Source organism: Schistocerca gregaria, chromosome 5, assembly GCF_023897955.1.
Source record: "Schistocerca gregaria isolate iqSchGreg1 chromosome 5, iqSchGreg1.2, whole genome shotgun sequence".
NCBI classification, from domain to species: Eukaryota; Metazoa; Arthropoda; class Insecta; order Orthoptera; family Acrididae; genus Schistocerca; species Schistocerca gregaria.
The window spans coordinates 522,579,591-522,602,039 of NC_064924.1; the positions used below are offsets into that span (position 1 = coordinate 522,579,591).

The 22,449-nt window shown below is 42.0% G+C and overlaps 1 protein-coding gene and 1 non-coding gene across 3 annotated transcripts in view; both read right to left on the minus strand.

Moving 5' to 3' along the window:
• The window catches only part of LOC126272321 (uncharacterized), a 974,015-nt gene that overhangs the window by 128,756 nt on the left and 822,810 nt on the right, over nt 1–22,449 (minus strand). For both annotated transcript variants that reach the window (XM_049975103.1, XM_049975104.1), the window contains exons 10-11: nt 17,972–18,223; nt 12,068–12,288 (exon numbers count right to left, since the gene is read on the minus strand). In XM_049975103.1, the coding sequence (XP_049831060.1) occupies nt 12,068–12,288; nt 17,972–18,223 (473 nt within the window). The remainder of the gene's footprint in view (nt 1–12,067; nt 12,289–17,971; nt 18,224–22,449) is intronic.
• Trnas-cga (transfer RNA serine (anticodon CGA)) lies at nt 3,241–3,315 on the minus strand. Its single transcript has one exon. It is a non-coding gene; the product is annotated as a tRNA-Ser (tRNA).

A 22,449-nucleotide genomic window follows, 5' to 3' on the forward strand; every position in this document is an offset into this window, starting at 1 on the left:
TGTGGAACGGTGTGCCAAGGGGTGCTGTTGCCCCTTCATAAGGCACGTTCCCGCATGTAACACAGGAATTAAGTCAACTCAACTGGAAGACAATCGAGCCCTCGACCTATAGCCCTTAACTCACCCCCCCCCCCCCCCTCCCCACCAAGCCATCATTACGGCTTCGGTCCCTTTAAGAAAGGCCTTGCAGGGTTAACTATTCCTGTTGGACAAGGAGGTGCACCGGGCAGTTATGGACTTCTTCACGCAGAAGGACTTGGTGTTTTACCAAAAGGGTGTCATCAGCCTGGTACGTTGGTGGGTTAACCGCGCCCTGCTCACGGCGTTTTTTCCTCGTTGGCATACCGATTCAGGACTGTACGGTCTTTGAACGCAAACTTTTTTGCGGCCCTTGTGTGTTTCCATGTTGTCACGGTGCTAATAGTCTGTATAGACCCAAATGTAAGTAACACTTATCTAACGCTTCACGAATTTCAATCAAGGAAAATAAATCAGAATAATCTACTGCACTTTTGAAGACCACAGTGAGTGACGTTCCGTTCCGTAGGCATACACTCAACACACTTCACTTCCGTTGGGTCGGTTCAATAGCAGTTAATCCCAACCGCCGTGGCACCAAAATAAACACATCTGGAGTTCGCAGCTATTTAACTTGGACTAACTTAAAATCCCGTCAACCCAGTTTGGTAACTCGAATTGATCCATCTCTACTCACAAGGTCTTAGGATATAGGAAGGCAAAGTACAAAACTGATTGATGAAAAATGTAACACATTTTGGAACAGCATGTATAACAGGCAAAAAAAATCGTTAAATTTGATTCCCATTCTGAAACAATCTCAAGTATTACATTTAAAAACCCAAACAACAAGTACACTACTATTAATGCACATGCACACATAAATGTAAGTGAACAGGAAAAGTGAAGAAAAACATTTTGGAACTAACTAGCTCACATTATTTAAAAACTTCCACAAAAAATAACGTCATCATTTTTCTTGGAGATTTTAATGCACCGATTGGCCAAGAAAAAAGTTTAAAGATTATTGGAAACCATCCAGTCCATTTTAGCATAAAAAGGAATGGCATCAGGCTAATAGAACCTTGACAGGTACATAACCTAATTCTTAAATCTACAGCATTCAAAGCACTACCAAGAAACAAAAAACATGGGTTTCCTCAAATCGCACCTTTGGAAAACTCCAACTTGATGTTGTAGCAATTACGAATTATGAATATTAGAGCGTTATGGCTGCACTCTTCGGTTCCGATCATTATCTGTCTAAAATCAAGTTTAAAGTTACCCCAAACAGAAAATACAAACATAAAAAAAATTGAGGTCGCAAATAAAGCACGGATATGATACCAAGTTCAGAAGACTTTACAAAGACAAAAGAAAGCAACTAGACTATAACCTGGGAAAAAACTGAGAAAAATTTGGTTAACATAGCCGAACAAAAAGCATCCAAGACTAAAATTAGAAAACATGCATTGTGGTCTATGGAATGTGATACACATATTGCAGCCGGAATACAGTCTTTACAACTATAGCAATCACAAAAGACAGAGGAAAACAAATTAAAATTTCTTAGAACAGGGAAAAGACAGACAAAAATATAAAGAAGGTTTCGAAGGCACATGAAAACAACATTCTGCTCCAAATTGATGACGAGTTTATCAAAAGCAACACAAGAAGCTTCTACAGAATTGTCAAGCAAACCTGCTGTTGATGTTGTTGTGGTCCAGAGACTAGAGACTAGTCCAGAGACTAGTTTGATGCATCCCTCCACGCTATTCTATCCTGCGCAAGTAACTACTGCAACCTACATCTTTTTGAATCTGCTTAGAGTATTCATCTCTTGGTCTCCCTCTACGATAGCAAAAATTATCAAAATATAAACCACCAATCTTTCGATGTCGAGATGCTAAAGAGAACATTGCTCATAACAATACAGAAAATTGTAATATACATTTGTTGAATACTTTGAGAACCTCTTGAATGGTAAACTCAGTCTTGAAAAATTTGGATTCACTCCATATACGTCTGACCCGTTACATTCAGAACCACCAACAATTGAAGAATTATAAAACATCATTTCAGACTCAAAAAGGAATGAAGCATTTAGTATAAATCAAATGGTGGTCGAAATAGAAAGAAAGCTAATAAAAACCATTAAATCAATTCAGTTGTCTACAATAAAATTTGGAAAGAAGAAGATATTCTAGTAGACGGAAAACCAGCTCTCATTCAACCTCTGCAGAAAACAGGCTTCAAAACAGACCTAAATAGTCTTCGCTGGATGTAACTTGTAAAATTCTTGCAAAAGTCCTTTTAAAGAGAGCAGAGCTGCAATTAGCCTCATAACTGATAGCGAACGAGGGAGGGTTCAAAAAGGGTATATCATGCTCTGAACAAATACTAAATCTCAAATATGGCATAGCAAAAATCAAGGGCAATGATTTACGTAATTTCCTTCATTCATTTCAAGCAGACATACAGCTCACCTTATAAACAATCCTTGATGTCAATAATCGAAGAACTAGGTTTGAATAAGAATACAACTAGCAGAATATAAGCGACCATTAAGAATAGGTTTTCAAGCGTTGAATTCATGGGTGAAGTAGCAGACACATTTGAAATCAAAACAGGAGTACGACAAAGGGACGGGTTTTCCCATTATTGTTTAACTGTGCACTTAAATAAGTAATCAGAGAATGCAACGAAAATATAAACAATGGAGTAAGACTGGGTCGCAAGAAGAAGAACCTGAGAAACAATTCCTTTGTTTTTTTTTCAAATGATCTGGATCATTTTGCTGAAACGATGGAGGAGTTAAGGGAACAAGTCCTTGAACTATAGAAACAAGCAGCTATAATAGGTCTTAACATTTCCTTTGAAAAACCTAAAATCGTGGCAAACAACCAACGCGCAAATAAATATCTAAAAATTCAATGAATAGAAAATATAAACACTAAAAGAATTTCAGTATTAGCTGGAATGCAACAGAACACAAGGCAAGGTAATCCGGGGAAAACAAGCTTCAATTGGCTTTGCAACTGACAAAAGAGACATATAAGTAATCCTTTTCATGGCGGTCCAAAATTAAGCATTGCAAATCACTGACAAAACCAGAAGCATTTCATGCACCAAAAACGCTAACCATGAATCTCATAGGCCTGATAGAACAATGAAGACTAAAAGAAATAATTTTAAAAAAGATTCCTGGCAGATTAAAACTATGTGCCGGACCGAGACTCGAACTCGGGACCTTTGCCTTTCGCGGGCAAGTGCTCTACCAACTGAGCTACCCGAGCACGACTCACGCCCCGTCCTCACAGCTTTACTTCTGCCAGTAATTCGTCTCCTACCTTCCAAACTTTACAGGTCTCCTGCGAAACACCCCCAGGCTGTGGCTAAGCCATGTCTCCGCAGTATCCTTTCTTTCAGGAGTGCTAGTTCTGCAGGTTCACAGGAGAGCTTCTGTAAAGTTTGGAAGGTAGGAGACGAGGTACTGGCAGAAGTAAAGATGTGCGGACGGGGCGTGAGTCGTGCTCGGGAATCTCAGTTGTTAGAACACTTGCCCGCGACAGGCAAAAGTCCCGAGTTCGAGTCTCGGTCCGGCACACAGTTTTAATCTGCCAGGAAGTTTCATATCAGCGCAAACTCCGCTGCAGAGTGAAAATCTCATTCTGGAATTTAAAATAAAATCATAGGATGAAAAACTCTCAGATTCTACACTTAAAAGAAGACCAAAATTTTACGGACAACTTCGTAGAATGAACATTAATAGACTAACTAAGACAGTTTTGTATGTCTTCCACTGTCGCATAATGAAACCTAACTGGTTTACGGAAATTAGTCATTTACTGTATTCCTACGAGGGTGAAACGAAAGCAGAAGAAGAAGATAGTATCCATTATTTATTACATACATGTGTGGTGTTTGCTCTGTGGGATATGTTGGACAGAATAGACATCCCACATGTATATACAGTATACCAGTAGAATGACTGCCTTCATAAGTTCAGAGTGGATCTACAACGGTGACGGAACCTCTTATGGGAATACAGGACCCGCTGTGAGCCAGACAACATGGACAGTTAACGCTACTAACGTTTGACAAGTAGAGAAATTGGGTGGGACCGGAAACTTGTCCGGACGGCTGAGGCGCTAAAGACAACCACTCGCGTTAAGCGGGAGATCTGGATTCGAATTGTGGTCTGGCACAAATTTTCAGTTTTCACAATCGAATCACTTCGATGCCTGATTGCGGCTGGAGCTGCCTCTTCTTTCAAAAAGCATCTGCTCTTATTATGAACCTATGTTTCGAAAATCTGAATCAACGTCAATGTTTACTGGTTTCTGGACTTAAATACGGACTACATAAGTTAGCTAAGTATTTAATATTTTGTATATTATAATGCTGAGTGATATGAATGTGTCAGTGTTAGTAAATATAGTGTTTACACCAGCAAGTGAAGCCGCGAGACAGTCCAACGGAACAACAAAGTTGTTTATTAGCATAAGCAACCACTATTTAAACAGACGTAAGGAGAATAATGAACAGTCCTGTGTATGTGTACGTCAGCCCAGTGGTAGAGGTTAATTTTCATCCAATTTGTGAAACATTGCAACGAGGTAGTACAAAGATGCCAGTTGGTTTTTATTCTTCTGTTTATTTGTATAAAGTGGCAGCAAGTGTAAGAACAGTCATTCAAATCCAAGTTAAAGTGAAGTAAAGTTAAAGGAAGCAGGTTATCAGATAATAAGTCAGCAAATACCTATAATGAACAATTTTAGTGGGAGTGGCTGTTTTTCACAGCGACTACATCTTATTATGGTGCAATATTGGTATTTAAATAAAACTGAAATTTAATTAAATACCATTACTACACCAAGAAAAATGGGTTTTTATATAGGAATATAACTATTTACCTTAACATCTTAAGTAGATATGTAATTATTTTGTACTGTATAAGCACCAAATTAAGAAATGAAAGAGAAAAGAGCTGTGGAATATAATGCGCAAGCCAAAAGAAAATTAGCTTTGCCATGTATCATGTATTTTATGTCATTAGATAAACAAAGAGTTTGGTTGCAGTATTATGCGTCTCTTTATGAGCCAGTCAGTTTTAACACAGTTTTAACTCTAGTACTGCAATTGTGCAGTTATTCCTTATTATTTCTAATATATGTAATGAAAGAATATCTGTACTGTCAAGGTGAATGTAAATGGAAAACTCGTAAAAAGCCCCGCCTCAGTTGTTTCCAGGTAATCACACCTCCTAGTGCAGTGGAGATCGTGTCTTTCAGTCCTAATCTTGATTCAAACTGCACTCTTACTGCCCATAATGTGTAAAGTTGTGAAAGAGAAGACTTAAATATTTACGTGTGTATGTGTGTGTGTGTGTGTGTGTGTGTGTGTGTGTGTGTGTGTGTGTGCGCGCGTATGTATAATGATTGCAATAATAAAATGTAAATCGAATCAGCCAAGTAAACATAACATTAATGTGTGGTGAACGCATACAAATGGCCGAACTTAAGGGCTTAGGAGAAACTGCTGTTTGGTCTAATAGTGAAATATCAGTTAACGAAACATGTCTATAATGTTAGCGTAAATGCGGTGGAATCTTATTATCATAAGGCTTCACATAATGAATTACTCACTAATTATTGGTGAGTTATCCTTAATTACGAGTCCATGGTATATAAATGTTTGAAAAGAAGCTACACTTCTTGATTTATTTTCCTGAAAGACTTGTAAGAAGTGGAAAACTACTAAACTCAGTTGTTTAGTATCTCCCATTAAACTGTGGCATCAAATAACATAAAAGTCACTCTATGACAACCGTTAATCTTGGTTTACATATTACAGTTTGGCTCCAATTTTTCACTTGAGGATAATCTACATGTTCATGTGTGCCTCCACATCAAAGTCTTAAGTCTTTCATTTTCCTTCCTTACTTATGATTGTAGGTGACCTTCCCATTTCGAATCGCTCCTTTGTTCTTAGTCATAAATATTTATAAAATGTGATGCAGTGGAGACGTCCACTATTAGTCCTTTATTCGGGTACGATCGGTCTCTTTCTATTTGTTGCAAGCATTAGTTTACGGGTGTCAATATTCGAAAATTTTGTGCTGTCTGTCTACATTTACGCATCGTCACCCAATGACGATATTTTCCTACAGGCAAAAACATCGTCAACGCACAGTATGTTAATACTGCTGATTGTCGGATAAGTCGTTTGTATATACTGAGGACTCTAGAGGTCCGACTAAGCTTCCTTGGAGCATAGTCGATGTTACTTTCGTTTCTGTAGAGCGTTCGTCTCTAGTATAAGGCAGTGGGTCCTATTAGTCAAATATTCATCGAACCGGTCACATCTATGTGAATAAATTCTGTGTGATTGTATCTTGATTAATAGTTGACGATGTGATAATAGAGCAAGATTTACGTTCTGTAGATTCATGGAATTATTTTTTACTCAACTGACAGATGCTCTGTTCCCCTATAAAACATGTGTGCACGACTGTAATTCAGATTCCAAAACTGGTCTGAGTATTGATACTATAATACTAAGCAGCCAAATTCTCAGGACAAAAGGGCTCTATATAGGCTGCGCCTGGATATTCCGAAAGCCACAGAAGACGGTTTAACTGCGCTCTAAAAGGTACGCCTTGGTTCAAGCTAATTGACAGTTGAGGGACGCCACTCGCCTCCGAACGTGTAAGACACTTGTTCGAAGCCTCAAAGGCTTTTCTGTTACGAACAAGTGGGCTTGTTGTTGGGCTGCAGCCTTCCCAACAGCTGAGGAATTGAGGGAAATAGCTGAGGTAATTCCAGCATGTAAGCCACTAGAGAACCGGCAGCCGACGATGGGAGACACCACAACAGAGGCCAGTGTGAGAACGACGCCGGAGTCCCCATTATACACGACAAGCGCTACCCACAGACTTCTCGAAGTAACATCGGGCATTTAGGGCCTTTATTCAAGGTAGTTACCCAGCGCCAGTCTTCATTGGCTGACACTGTAGATTAAGCCCATTAATGACAAAGATGATACCACGAGAAATTCAGCGCCCTTTAAGAAAGAGTGGAGGAAAATTAACAAAACTGCCGAGAATGGGTAGCATAGGGATCTTTTTAGTCAGACAGAGTGCAAGGTTACCTTGAGCTTTTGTTTTTAGTTGTTTTTGATGCTTTACGCTATTACACATGAAGCAATTGAGAGCGAACTGAGCTCTTGTAATACTGTGACACTGTGCTGTTTATCTCCCTCCCCTGCTGCATGCTGATACTAAGTGTGCATGATTTTTTTTCTGTTTTGTAATTCATTACAAAGGCTCTAATTTTAATTAATGAATTAATGGCAAAGGACTAATTCGTGCAACGAGTAATGCGACAAGCACACAAAACCAACTCGCTCAGTAATGGGGGCGGTAACCGCTTGCTTTACTCATGTCTGACAACAGAGATCTACTGAATTGTCAAGAGGGGCCTGGGGGAGAGGGGGTGAATGAATCCTTAATTTAGTATCTCTTAACGTGAGTACACGGGGTCTCCTATTGATTTATAACTGTGAAATGAAGTTAACCATCGAATAAGAGGGTAGGAAAGGTAACTGTCTGTAATTGTTACACTTATTTGTACATGTTCTCGACTCATTTGCATACGTTGTCATTACTTCTGATTCCTAACTGGTCTCTTATGTTTAAGCTATCAATGGTCACATTACAAGGAGGTTGGCGAGCTGGGGGGGGGGGGGGGGGGTATTAGTTCTCTCTCTCTCTATCTCTAGGGCAAAGAACAGTCCCATGCATCTTATACTAAAGTACTGACGTATACAGCGAAGCATTACGCGAAATGTCACTGCTGTATAAATTAAAGCGGAAGCACGGTCACATAGGGAAGCTACAGAATGGAACGCCTGGAAATACACATATTCGACTGCGGACGAGAGCTGAGCCCAGAGGAGGAGTTAACTAATTACAGAATTTAGACAACACCAATTTTAATTGATTGTGATAATATAGATGCGTGTCATCAGTGAGAATGACGTGACAGGTTTCTCTCTCATGTAATTCAAAACGCGCTGGCAGGAATGGTGAAATCCGTGTTCTGTTTTTAAAATAGTTCAACAAAATTGGTCAATGAGTTGCAGTGCGAGGGTGGCAGAAGGCCATTGTCAAAGATTATTGTGAATGAGATTGAATTGCATGCGAATCTTAACATATAAAGAAACTATGAAATATCATTACTTCTCATATGACTTTTTCAAGCACTCAGACACTGTACCTTAATATTAAAAAACTAAATTCCAATACATTGCTCTTAAAAGAGCCATGAAACATCGCATTAATATATTCCTGCTTCAAATAAACCACAGGCATACTCATACACCACAGGGGGGCGAAGCAAGAAAAAAAAAAGTTGGCATTAGAGAAAAGCAACGTTAATTACGTAAGGCATACGTCATTTAATTCTGAATAAGTCTACGATTCCTCCAACGTTACTAAACATTTCAAAACCGAGATAATGTGCTTCTAGGGCGCTCATTCACACATGTCATGGAATTACGACCCAAACCAAACCTCCAAAATACACAAAATGATTAAAAACACGCTGTATAGCTGCTATTACACATTAACAAGCATTTCCTATTCTTTTCTGCTCACAAAGCACTTTGTTTCTCGCAACGAGGGTGCCACATGGAAGTGGCGTGCACATGTGCTCGCGTCTGTGTTACAAAGAAAACAACTCAAAAAAATTAAATTTGCCTCACAGAATCATACCGCGGAATTAATATTTCTGTCCGTTGACGAAGTCCACTTCTACGTCTACATATTTCTTTTTTTCTAGATTTCGCGTTATTGATAGGTTCTGACACTTTCTGATTAATTTAAGTACACACCACAATATTGATGTTACGTAAATACAACAGCACTCTTTATGAGGAGTGAGTCTGTCGATTGGCTTAATCTATAGGGCAGCTTGCACTACATGCGGGACGATGTTTTCACCCTTTTCTCTTTTAGGTTTTGAAATTCACAAGTTGTAAAGATTCTGTTGCTCAGTAGGAGCAGTTATTAAGGCTAAGTATGACCTTAGGGTTTTACCGAAGAGTGAGAATGATTTAATATTATTTATCTTATTTGGAGAACTATTGTAAATTTGTATCGCGCTCTTGTGAAGTTGTATCGCGCTGTGTCCTTATTGGCTGGACATGGTACTTTCCTAGTTGCCTTAAAGCATGTGCATAGATATTCGAGTTTTTATTTGTGTATCTTACAGATAGAACAACGTGTCTAGCATATCAACAATGGGCGAGATAAGCGTTTCAATAGAGCTAATACCTACGCAGGGCTAACCTAGGAATTTTACGCGCGCGCATTTCGTAAACAGTGTGATTTATGAACCAGAATCACCCGACGACTGCCGCTGCGGCATGTTTTGATCGCTTATACCACGCTGGGGCACACATACCCTAAGCCCAAGACGCATCGTTTCTGGGCATTCAGCAGAACGCTCAACGTTAACGTTCAAAAGCACGGTTCGTCTGTCGACTACATAACGTTGTCCGAGCACAGCTACCTACTGGACACCACGCTTTGTTTGAGATGCAACGTTCGTAGTGGCCGGAGGCCAACCTCGGCCGTCTACTCTCGTCATCGATCTTTCTGAGGTATCTCAAGGGAACCCTGTGTTGAGCTTCCCTAGTTTCTCTTTTGAGAAGCCTACTGCATCATTTAAGTATATTTGGAATAGCTCTGTACCTTCAAAACTCACACACATTCACGCATCTTGTCCTGCTACATACTGGAAAAGGTACAGAGAGACGATGAAGAAGTGTGACACAGTGCAAAAGTTACTGAAAAAAAAAAAAAACGCTTAGAGGCCCTTCTCCACGTCAGTCAGTTGCGTTTTTTATTTAACAGGAGAGAAGAGGAAAAAAGCAGGTGTCACATCATATAGAATTTCTACAATCAGATAATCAACTTCAGATATCCCTCAAATGGGACTGTGACTGAAGCCTGGTTTACGTTCAAAGTAACGCTTCAAGAGTAATCAGAGTGGACTGGAGGAGTGGGATCAGTCGATCCGCTTTGAATCACCGTGAGTTCAAAGAGAAGTGTGCCATTTGGATGTCATTCGCAGGTCGTATGGAGTGTGGGGACTCTCAATCAGAGGTGATTGGAAGTTTCTTTTGAGATCACTTGAGAACTGCGCAGCAGGTCCTTTCAGGAGATTCTCATGCATCCTGATAAATAATATACATGCTGTTTTTCTTAAGGCATTCTGACTTCCTCCTGGAGGCATGTTAGTCTACTTTCCATAGTTATATCCCTGCAATCATTCCGATGACTGTTGTTACTTTGTGGGATCTTCAGTTCTCTGCTGAACAAATAGCACCCCAAACAAAAAATTGGAAACTGAAGCATACAAAACAAAAAGTCCAAAATAAAGCAAATGAAACATCATGGTCGATGGAACGTGATATATACATTGCAATAAAAAAAAAAACAGTCTTGGCCACAAGGAAATCGCAAAAAAACAGAGAAAAATAGATTACATTTCGTTATAATTATGAAAATGGTAGATAAGAATACAAATAAGGTCACGAAGACACACGAAAACAACACTCTTCTCCAAATTGATGAGGAGTTTACAAAAAACAACACAAGAAATTTCTACAGAACTTTCAAGCAAAATCTATCAAAATAAAAAGCATCAACCCTTGAATTTCGAGATGCTAAAGGGAACAATGTTCACAACAATGCAGAAAATTGTAGGATATTAGCGGAATACTCTGAGAAACTCTTGAACTGTGAACTCAATCATGAAAAATTCGAATTCTCTCAGAATAAATCTGATAAACCAGATTCAGAACCACCAACAATTAAAGAATTATAAAGTATTATTTCAGAACAAAAAATATTGGGTGAAAAGTAAGGGTGGCCGAATTATGGAATAAAACTAATAAATATGTCAGTGAATCACCTTACTATATCTTAATTAAAAGTTTGGAAGAAGAAAGTGTCAGTAGACGCAGAATCGAAAACTTGTTGGTACCTTGATACAGTTGTGTCAAAGCGTGTAAACTGTCCACTTACCCTAAGCGACAATTGACAATGAATGAACTAGGCTCAGTGCATCCGTCAATAGGACGCATCTAGCCAGATTACTGGGTGTGTTAAAAACTATGTTACTTATACTAGGATTGTTGGCATCTTGTTGTGGTTTTGGGACAAACAGAAGAAATGGAAAAATGAGGGAACTCTAACTGATTTAGACAAACTAGTGGCTTTCGTTGCTTTAAAATATCTATAAGCGTAAATCTGGACGAAGGAGGAATTCTACTCACTTCATCAATAGTACAAACTCACTTTCTTAAGACTTAGTCAGTAAGAAGACACGGAGACTTCAACGACAGTATTTCGTTGTTATTGTAACTTAATAGAGAACATCAAGAATGATGCGCAAAGTTGCTAAGAGTCTTTGTTAGCGTACTATCATTGCAACCTGTTGTGATCTGGATCGTGGATCACACTTGTCACACATGAAGAAATAGTTATATACCATATGATTACAATAACCTCCACAGACCCAAATCTGAGGTGAAACGAAGATCTTGCTGCCCTATGTTCAGAATATTGGAACCATGTAAGGGGTGTGAGTAAAGTTTGACCATAATTTTCGCTTTTTATTTTGTTATTTTATCTGTACGTGACACAGATGGACTGTTTCTCGTTGCCTCGAAGCAATTTGCTTAGGAGTAACAGCCGACGTTACCATAGTTTACTGACGGACTAATAAAAATAATGACTAAATACGTGTGAAGCGATGGAGCGCGAGTCGCATGGCTTTGAGCGACAGGACGTTGCGTGAAGCGCGGACTGCACGCATCGCTGCTAACACGACGCGTGATTTAATTTTGGTGTCACGCACAGCTGCCCGATTACTCTGCGGCGCACCCGACCTTAAATTTTCAACACTGACGATCGATGTAAACACGCACGCAGACTACAAAGAGGATCTCGTGTACCGACAGTTGTTGCAGTACTTACCTTGAATGGGTGGTCGAGCTTATAGACTTTGGTCGGTACGTCCTTGCTGAAGGAAGTCTTGTTGGCGAATTCGTACAGGTGGTACGGGTCAGTTTCGTTGGTGACCCAGAATTTCTCCGCGTTAGCTTCAGGCCGCGGCATGGCGTCTCGCATCCAGCTGCCGTAAGTCATGTCCGTCCAGCGGTGGTACACGGGCTTCCCGATGGCGTACAGCAGGCAGTCTGCAAAAGCATGAGGCGCGCCCGTCAACACGAACAGCCTGTAGAGACTTGAAGCACAGTATGTCAGGGCAGCACTGGAACTGAGAACAGCGCTTCGTAAGAGAAAAAACTAAAACACAAGGGAGACGTTTACAAAAGCAGAGGAATGCAAAATCAAATGGGCTGGCACTGCTGAAGCGTCTTAATAAATCTCTATTTGCAATGCGAATTGTGTCAGATACAGGATATATAAAAATGAAAAAGCTGGCATACTATGCTTACTTTCATTCCATAATGTCATATGGGATTTTTTGGGTAATTCATCTAGCCAAGCTAAAGTTTCTCGGGCACAATAATGTGCAGTAAGAGTTATATGTGGTGTGAACTCAAGAACATCCTGCAAAAGCCTGTTAAGGGAACTAGGGATACTAACTACTGCCTCCCAATATATTTATTCCTTAATGAAATTTGTCATTAAAAATATATCACTTTTTCAAACCAACAGCTCCATTCATGGAATCAATACCAGAAATAAGAATAATCTTCACAAGGATTTAAAGTCACTTACTCTTGTACAAAAAGGTGTGCATTATTCAGGAACATACATTTTCAATAACTTGCCAGCAGCCATAAAAAGCTTAGCAACCAATGAAATTCAGTTTAAGAGAACCCTAAGGATTTATTGGTGGCTTTCAGTATAGTAATGTGTTCATTGTAAATAAGTGTGCGTGTGTGTGTGTGTGTGTGTGTGTGTGTGTGTGTGTGTGTGTGTGTGTGCGTGTGTGTGTGTGCATGTGTAAGTACAATCTAACTTCTGCACAATTTCAGTTCAATAATGTGTTCATTCTAAATAAGTATTGTAGTAGTTCTATTACATGTTTATTACATTATAAATAAATAGTACTTTTTTATTTTAAATTCAGTGCGTTAGTGTTTGTAAAATGATTCTTTCAAATAGTGTTCATTAAAAAAGATGGCGATTATTCCACTTGGGACTTCTGGATGGTACATTAGCTTATTTGTCTCAGTTGTAAATATTTGTCATGTATTGTTGTTTTTCTGACATGTTCTACATCCTGGAGGACCTCCTCACTAGAGATAAATTGGAATGAAAGTAAATCTAATCTAATCTAATGTAATCTTTGGAGCCAGCAGAAGTTCCACTGCCTGAAGTACCTATATAAGCAGGTCGCCAGTACTAGCTGGTTTTCTATAGGTTAGAGATGTTTCTCTTATTGCACTGCCTTGATTTTAAGCTAGCTGTGAGACACAAAATACGACGAAAATTGTGTTACATTACACTGCACCATATTATCAGCACCAATAAATATGATTTCATGCACCCAACTCAAACAATAGGAAAAACAATAGCAACTGCTGAGCCCTTTGGAAGACACGGATCACAGCCACATGTGGAAGAGCTCCGAACAGACTACAGCTCTGATGTATCACAGTTACGGTTAGTCTCCTTAGAGGGCACCCGAGGGAAGATTTACTTTATGCTTCCGCCTCACGTCACACAAAGAGTTCCCAAGTGGAGATCTATCCGACAAACTTTGTAGGGAGCACATTGTGCTCATGTGGGAGCGATCTAGATTCTTGATAAACTGGTAGCCAAGATCGCAGGAATGCTTTTTACTCCATGATAACCGCACTCGGCGCAACTAAAGCCGTCACTATCGGATCTAGGGAGGACAGAAAACACTATAAATGTGGGCTTGGATTCCACTTACATTACATGTGTACCTATAAATTTAGTTACATACCTTAGGACACATACAGGTAACATCATCAAGGCAAACAATGGTGATATTAATAGTTGCCTATAACACGCAGGCCTTACAAAATTGTCGTAAGTAGCACATAGGCGTCCAAGAGAGATGACATAAATGTTAAGTGTCTCCATCACATACAAGCGCAAGCTAGGTACTACCAGAACTCCGGTTCTGTTCTTACAGTACAGGTTGCGTCGCGAGATGGCACTAGCAGAAGAGGCGTCAATGAATGTCGCGGCTCGCGTCATGACAGGGTCTGCGTGTGTGGTAACACTACGTAATTATGGCTTGTACATAATTCTAGAGATTACTGTATCACGTAAACATGTACAAAACTTATGAAAGCTGCAGACCTACACAATTGTACACCTACCTGGTCACATATACGAAATATCGGAAAGCAAATGCAAAGGCCTGCGTATTATAGGCAATGATATATCACCATTATTTGCCTTGATGTTGTGACCTGTATGTGTCCTATGATATGTAACTAAATTTATAGGTATACATGTTATATAAGTGGAATCCAAGCTGACTTTTATAGTGTTTTCTGTCCTTCCTAGATCCGATGATGGCGGCTTTAGTTTTGTCGAAAGCGGTAATCATGGAATAAAAAGAATTCCTGCGATCTTGACCACCAGTTTATGGCTTTTACTGGACAAACGTAGATATAAGCCGACACGCGGTTCCACTCAGCACCAGCAACAGTACCGTACGGTACCTCAAGAGGCCGTCAGGATCGTTTCTACAGCCTCCGACAAGACGAGCCAAACTGCACATTGTACAACTGATGGTACTTGCCGCTGAATTCAGGAATAGACCGAAGTTAAAGGCAGTTCAGTGCATGTGAACATTTGTGGCAAGGGCTTATGGGACCAAACGGCTGAGGTCATCGATCCCTAAGTTTACACGCTGTTTTATCTAACTGAAACTAACTGACGCTAAGGACGACACACACACATTCCCGAGCGAAGACTCGAACCTCCGATGGGGTTAAAAGACGCCTCAGACGACGCGGCTACTCCCGCGTGGCATGTGAACACTGAATTTTCTAACCACAGTCAGTAGTTATTATTAAGTTTCCGTTAATAAATTATTGCTGACTGTTGCTAAACTGCGAAAACAACCATCATTTTGTCGTAGGTGTACCATAACCCTGTTCGGTGTTGTGATGAGGTTGTATAGCTCATTCTTCATTAAAATAACTGATTTCGGTTGTAGCGGCTTGTCTTGCCGACACATATGCTTGACAATAAAAGCATTTGGTGAATTCAACAAGAGCAACAACAACGGTTACGTTATATAACAGTCATCCAGGAACTTCGTGGAATAAAATAAAAATGTCGAGTGACTAGGATCTCCCGTCGGGTAGACCGTTCGCCGTGTGCAAGTCTTTCGATATGACGCCACTTCGGCGACTTGTGCGTCGATGGGGATGAAATGATGATGATTAGGACAACACAACACCCAGTCCCTGGGAGGAGAAAATCTCCGACCCAGCTGGGAATCGAACCCGGACCCTTAGGATTGACATTCTGTCGCGCAGACCACTATTTTTTATCTCATTTTGTTCGCTTTTGTTCGTTGCATCTGCTCGGGGCGGACGTCGTAAGACATCCGTTTAAGTTCGTTATTGATCGATTAACTCAGTTTTTTATTACAGAGGGCAGATAATCCTCTGACCGAACACGCTGAGCTACCGTGCTGGCTGACCACTCAGCTAGCGGGGGCGCACATGCGTGGAATGACGTTCATATTCTTTTCCTGGCCATCTAGAATAAAGGACTTGGAAGAACTTCAACAAACTGAGAACAAATGCAAGACTAATTTCAAAAAACCGGGGGGGGGGGGGGGGGTACCAATGATGACGAACTTATTAGTGTGAAGTAAACTGAGCGAACAGTGTGTGTTGGAAGACTTAGCGATGAAAACCGTGCCGTTCTGTCTGCCGAACATTGGATTCATAAAATGTGAAATTATCTGTAATTAATATTAGATTGTAACTTTAGATTGTATTGTGTTTTAATATTCTTTCGACGCGAGTAAATAAAAAAAATCGGTGTCTAACAACTATCCAATTGTTTCCAGTCTCACTAATATTCTCTTTACTCTTCCTGAAACCGCTCTCTTAAATAAGGGGCTAAATTATAATTTAACGCCTATTATAACTTACACGCAAACAGCCGCTGTTAAAGTTGCGACGAATCGTTCCCATTTGACTAAATAAGATGTTTGTAAAATTGCCTTAAAAACTAAAGATATAATCGCCAAAACAAAGTAAAAGTGAAATGGATAACGAATTACAAAAGATAAAAATATTAATGAGAAGAGTATACATTGTATACTATCTGTAGATACCCACGTAATTGTTTCTGAGGACGAAGAAGACATGATTTAAGCATAGAAAACTAGTGGTGGAATACTGGGAATCGAGCGTTGGGATAAATACTGCAAAAATTCAGTATATAATCACTGAAGTGAAGGGCGTGTAGAAAACAAAAATAGAAACCGATGTAAGTACTTGGACGTCCACAATGACAACAGATAGGAGGGATGTTCCAGCTGTGGAGAATAAACTATAGAAAGGTCGTGACTTAGGAACCACATCGGTACTGGGGAATGACAATATTTCGAAAGCAACAAAGAACCAATTGTACGGGAGTTTTGTGGAAACCAGTGTCGCATGGAGGAGAAGTGTAGCAATGCTCCACACAACGGAGGTGGTGTGGGGGTAGAAGGAGTTGCAAACTACAGTAATGGAAAGGAACAGAATGAGCAGAGTTTCCTGGGATTGGCTGAGCGCTGATTGGCTGCTAGTGAATGGTGACATGAGGCACTGTTACGGTCCTGCTGGAAGTCATCTCCATTTATGACTGGAGGTTGGTAAACGCAGCCATCCAAAAGATTTAAGTCTGATTCGCATCACACACCAGGGTGCGAAACGTGAGGCAAAAGTAGTCCGCCTTACACATCACACACACACCTTCAACTGTAAGGAATGAAGGGAGATGGAACAGAACATCAGGTTCTAGAAAATTTTGAGGTTGCTGACCGACGATAGAGTCGTCTGCTAAGGTGGGTAGTTGACCTAATTTCGCTCAGCTCACTGGTGTTATAATAGAAGACTTCGTGATTTTGCTACTTCTTAATCTTCATTTTGTTATTAGCAGTGTTTTAGTGAGATATTGAGGAGGTCGATATTTTCCTGCTGGTGTTTTCGCACAAAATAGTTCAAACACATTAAAACCTATGGCCGATCTCCCACTACTGTATAACGATCTTGATTGTTCCAGGAATGTAGCAGCTGCAGCAACTGGGACACATCGCCATCACTTGTCACGGTAATGGTGGATGATACCTATACTAACAAATCCAACCTTGCAAGAACTATCGCAGCTAGTAAGCCACTACTGCTCTTACTACCCATCCCACTGTCGCAGAGGTTTTTTTTCCACGGCACGAGCCATGGCACTTTTTTTCCCTCTTCTCTTCAAATCGCTACCGTCACTCGCGTTTCGTCCACTATCCATCACCTGATGGACGGTGTTAATGTGTAGTCTTACCCAGACGCACGAACAACATCACAGCCCAGCAACCTGTGATCCACTTACTAGATAACTAACATGTTTACGGAGGTGACAGTAGAACTTTACCACCTTACAGGATAACGGCGCGAAATTTCGATTTGTTATTACAAATTTAAGGTTTTTATTTGACTCACCCTCGTGTATGTAGTCACACAAAATATGCTATAACACGTATATGTGTTCTTGATGATGTCAGAACGCTTCCTAAACACGTCATGCTAAAAGAAATGTTGCTATTTATCGCGAATGGAGCAGAAAGTCGTGTTGTCCGTAAGCCGTTGCCTGGTAGGCCAGAGACCTGCCGGAAGGTGAGCTGCTAAGGCGAGGCGAGGCGCTACTCACCGGTGGTCCTGTTAGGCAGGCCGGGCACGGTGACGTTCTCGAAGCCGCGGATGTCGAGCCGGCCGCCGACCAGCTTGAGCAGCGAGAGGTCGCCGCCGAGGCAGCGGCCCGCCCTGGGGCACTCTGGGCAGGGCTGGGGAGCGGGGCACAGGTCATCCAGGTCGAGCGGCGGCGGCGGGCCCTCGCCGTACACCACGGCCCCCGGCAGCGACGCCAGCACCGGCGGCGGAGTCGCCAGCCGCGGGTCCACTCCTGCGGGCACACCACGCCGATGGCGGTCATCGCTCAAGCAACCGGTCTACGATAGTTTAACCCGACTCTTAAAACCTATCAAACTAGCCGGTTTCTGAAATAACCGATTTTTCGATTTTTTCCCCCTTTTATTTCATCTACATCTACATTTATACTCCGCAAGCAACCCAACGGTGTGTGGCGGAGGGCACGTTACCTCCCTTTCCTGTTTCAGTCGCGTATGGCTCGCGGAAAGAACGACTGCCAGAAAGCCTCCGTGCGCGCTCGAATGTCTATAATTTTACATTCGTGATCTCCTCGGGAGGTATAAGTAGGGGGAAGCAATATATTCGATACCTCATCCAGAAACGCACCCTCTCGAAACCTGGACTGCAAGCTACACCGCGATGTATTGGATTGGTTAGGGAAAGAGACCAAACAGCGAGGTCATCGGTCTCATTGGATTGGGAAGGACAGGGAAGGAAGTCGGCCGTGCCCTTTCAAAGGAACCATCCCGGCATTTGCCTGGAGCGGTTTAGGGAAATCACGGAAAACCTAAATCAGGATGGCCGGACGCGGGATTGAACCGTCGTCCTCCCGAATGCGAGTCCAGTGTGCTAACCACTGCGCCACGTCGCTCTATGCAGAGCGCCTCTCTTCCGGAGTCTGCCACTTGAGTTTGTTAAACATTTCCGTGACGCTATCACTTTTACCAAATAACTCTGTGACGAAACGCGCCGCTCTTCTTTGGATCTTCTCTATCTCCTCTCTCAACCCGACCTAGTACGGATCCCATACTGATTGGCAATACTCAACTATAGGTCGAACGAGTGTTTTGTAAGCCACCTCCTTTGTTGAGGGACTACATTAACTAAGGACTCTCCCAATGAATCTCAACCTGGCACCCGCCTTACCAACAATTAATTTTATATGATCATTCCATTTCAAATCATTCCACATGCATTTGTAGTTGTGGTCTTCAGTCCTGAGACTGGTTTGATGCAGTTCTCCACGCTACTCTACCCTGCGCAAGCTTCTTCATCTCCCAGTAACTACTGCAACCTACATCTTTCTGAATCTGCTTAGTGTATTCATCTCTTGGTCTCCCTCTATGATTTTTACCTTCCAGGCTGCCCTCCAATGGTAAATTTGTGATCCCTTCATGCCTTAGAACATGTCCTACCAACCGATCCCTTCTTCTAGTCAAGTTGTGCCACAAGCTCCTCTTCTCCCGAATCATATTCAGTACCTCCTCATTATTTATGTGATCTACCCATCTAATCTTCAGCATTCTTCTGTAGCACCATATTTCGAAAGCTTCTATTCTCTTCTTGTCCAAACTATTTATCGTCCATGTTTCACTTCCATACATGGCTAACTCCATACAAATACTTTCAGAAATGACTTCCTCACACTTAAATCTATGCTCGATGTTAACAAATTTCTCTTCTTCAGAAACGTTTTCCTTGCCATTGCCAGTCTACGCTTTATATCCTCTCTACTTCGACCATCATCAGTTATTTTGCTCCCCAAATAGCAGTTTTCCTTTACTACTTTAAGCGTCATTCCATTATCCTCGTTTTGCTTTTGTTGATGTTCACCTTGTACCCTCCTTTCAAGACACTGTCCATTCCGTTCAACTGCTCTTCCAAGTCCATTGCTGTCTCTGACAGAATTACAATGTCATCGGCGAACCTCGAAGTTTTTATTTCTTCTCAATGGATTTTAATACCTACTCAGAATTTTTCTTTCGTTTCCTTTACTGCTTGCCCAATATATAGATTGAATAACATCAGGGATAGGCAACAACCCTATCTCATTCCCTTCCCAACCACTGCTTCCCTTTCATGCCCCTCAGCTCTTATAACTGCCATCTGGTTACTGTATAAATTGTAAATAGCCTTTCGCTCACTCTATTTTACCCCTGCCACCTTCAGAATTTGAAAGAGAGTATTCCAGTCAACATTGTCAAAAGCTTTCTGTAAGTTTACAAATGCTAGAAACGTAGGTTTGCCTTTTCTTAATCTAGCTTCTAAAATAAGTCGTAAGGTCAGTATTGCCTCACGTGTCCCCACATTTGTACGGAATCCAAACAGATCTTTCCCGAGGTCGGCATCTAACAGTTTTTCCATTCGTCTGTAAAGGATTCGCGTTAGTATTTTGCATCCGTGATTTATTAAACTGATTGTTCGGTAATTTTCATGTCTGTCAACGCCTGCTTTCTTTGGGATTGGAATTATTATATTCTTCTTGAAGTCTGAGGGTATTTCGCCTGTCTCATACATTTTGCTCACCAGATGGTAGAGTTTTGTCAGGACTGGATCTCCCAAGGCCGTCAGGACGGAATTTTGTATACTCTCGGGGCCTTGTTTCGACTCAGGTCTTTCAGTGCTCTGTCAAACTCTTTACGCAGTATCATATTTCCGATTTCATCTTCATCTACATCCTTTTCCATTTCCATAATATTGTCCTCAAGTACATCGCCCTTGTATAGACCCTCTATATACTCTTTCCACCTTTCTGCTTCCCTTTCTTTGCTGAGAACTGGGTTTCCATCTGAGAGCTTGATATTCATACAAGTCGTACTCTTTTCTCTAAAGGTCTCTTTAATTTTCCTGTAGGCAGTATCTATCTTACCTCTAGTGAGATAAGCCGCTATATCCTTACATTTGTCCTCTAGTCATGTCTGCTTAGCCATTTTGCACCCCAGATATTTCCCAGAAGTAACTGAGACCAGTGTTTGTTCCGCTATCATATAATCATACAATAAAGGATCCTTCTTTCTATGTATTCGCAATACATTACATTTGTCTATGTTAAGGGTCAGTTGCAACTAACTGCACTTACTACCTATCCGCTGCAGAACTTCCTGAATTTCGCTACAATTTTCTAATGCTGCAACTTCACTGTATACTACAGCATCATCCGCGAAAAGCCGCATGCAACTTCCGACACTATCTACTAAGTCATTTATATACACTCCTGGAAATTGAAATAAGAACACCGTGAATTCATTGTGCCAGGAAGGGGAAACTTTATTGACACATTCCTGGGGTCAGATACATCACATGATCACACTGACAGAACCACAGGCACATAGACACAGGCAACAGAGCATGCACAATGTCGGCACTAGTACAGTGTATATCCACCTTTCGCAGCAATGCAGGCTGCTTTTCTCCCATGGAGACGATCGTAGAGATGCTGGATGTAGTCCTGTGGAACAGCTTGCCATGCCATTTCCACCTGGGGCCTCAGTTGGACCAGCGTTCGTGCTGGGCGTGCAGACCGCGTGAGACGACGCTTCATCCAGTCCCAAACATGCTCAATGGGGGACAGATCCGGAGATCTTGCTGGCCAGGGTAGTTGACTTACACCTTCTAGAGCACGTTGGGTGGCACGGGATTCATGCGGACGTGCATTGTCCTGTTGGAACAGCAAGTTCCCTTGCCGGTCTAACAATGGTAGAACGATGGGTTCGATGACGGTTTGTATGTACCGTGCACTATTCAGTGTCCCCTCGACGATCACCAGAGGCGTACGGCCAGTGTAGGAGATCGCTCCCCACACCATGATGCCGGGTGTTGGCCCTGTGTGCCTCGGTCGTATGCAGTCCTGATTGTGGCGCTCACCTGCACGCCGCCAAACACGCATATGACCATCATTGGCACCAAGGCAGAAGCGACTCTCATCGCTGAAGACGACACGTCTCCATTCGTCCCTCCATTCACGCCTGTCGCGACACCACTGGAGGCTGTCTGCACGATGTTGGGGCGTGAGCGGAAGACGGCCTAACGGTGTGCGGGACCGTAGCCCAGCTTCATGGAGACGGTTGCGAATGGTCCTCGCCGATACCCCAGGACCAACAGTGTCCCTAATTTGCTGGGAAGTGGCGGTGCGGTCCCCTACGGCACTGCGTAGGATCCTACGGTCTTGGCGTGCATCCGTGCGTCGCTGCGGTCCGGTCCCAGGTCGACGGGCACGTGCACCTTCCGCCGACCACTGGCGACAACATCGATGTACTGTGGAGACCTCACGCCCCACGTGTTGAGCAATTCGGCGGTACGTCCACCCGGCCTCCCGCATGCCCACTATACGCCCTCGCTCAAAGTCCGTCAACTGCACATACGGTTCACGTCCACGCTGTCGCGGCATGCTACCAGTGTTAAAGACTGCGATGGAGCTCCGTATGCCACGGCAAACTGGCTGACACTGACGGCGGCGTTGCACAAATGCTGCGCAGCTAG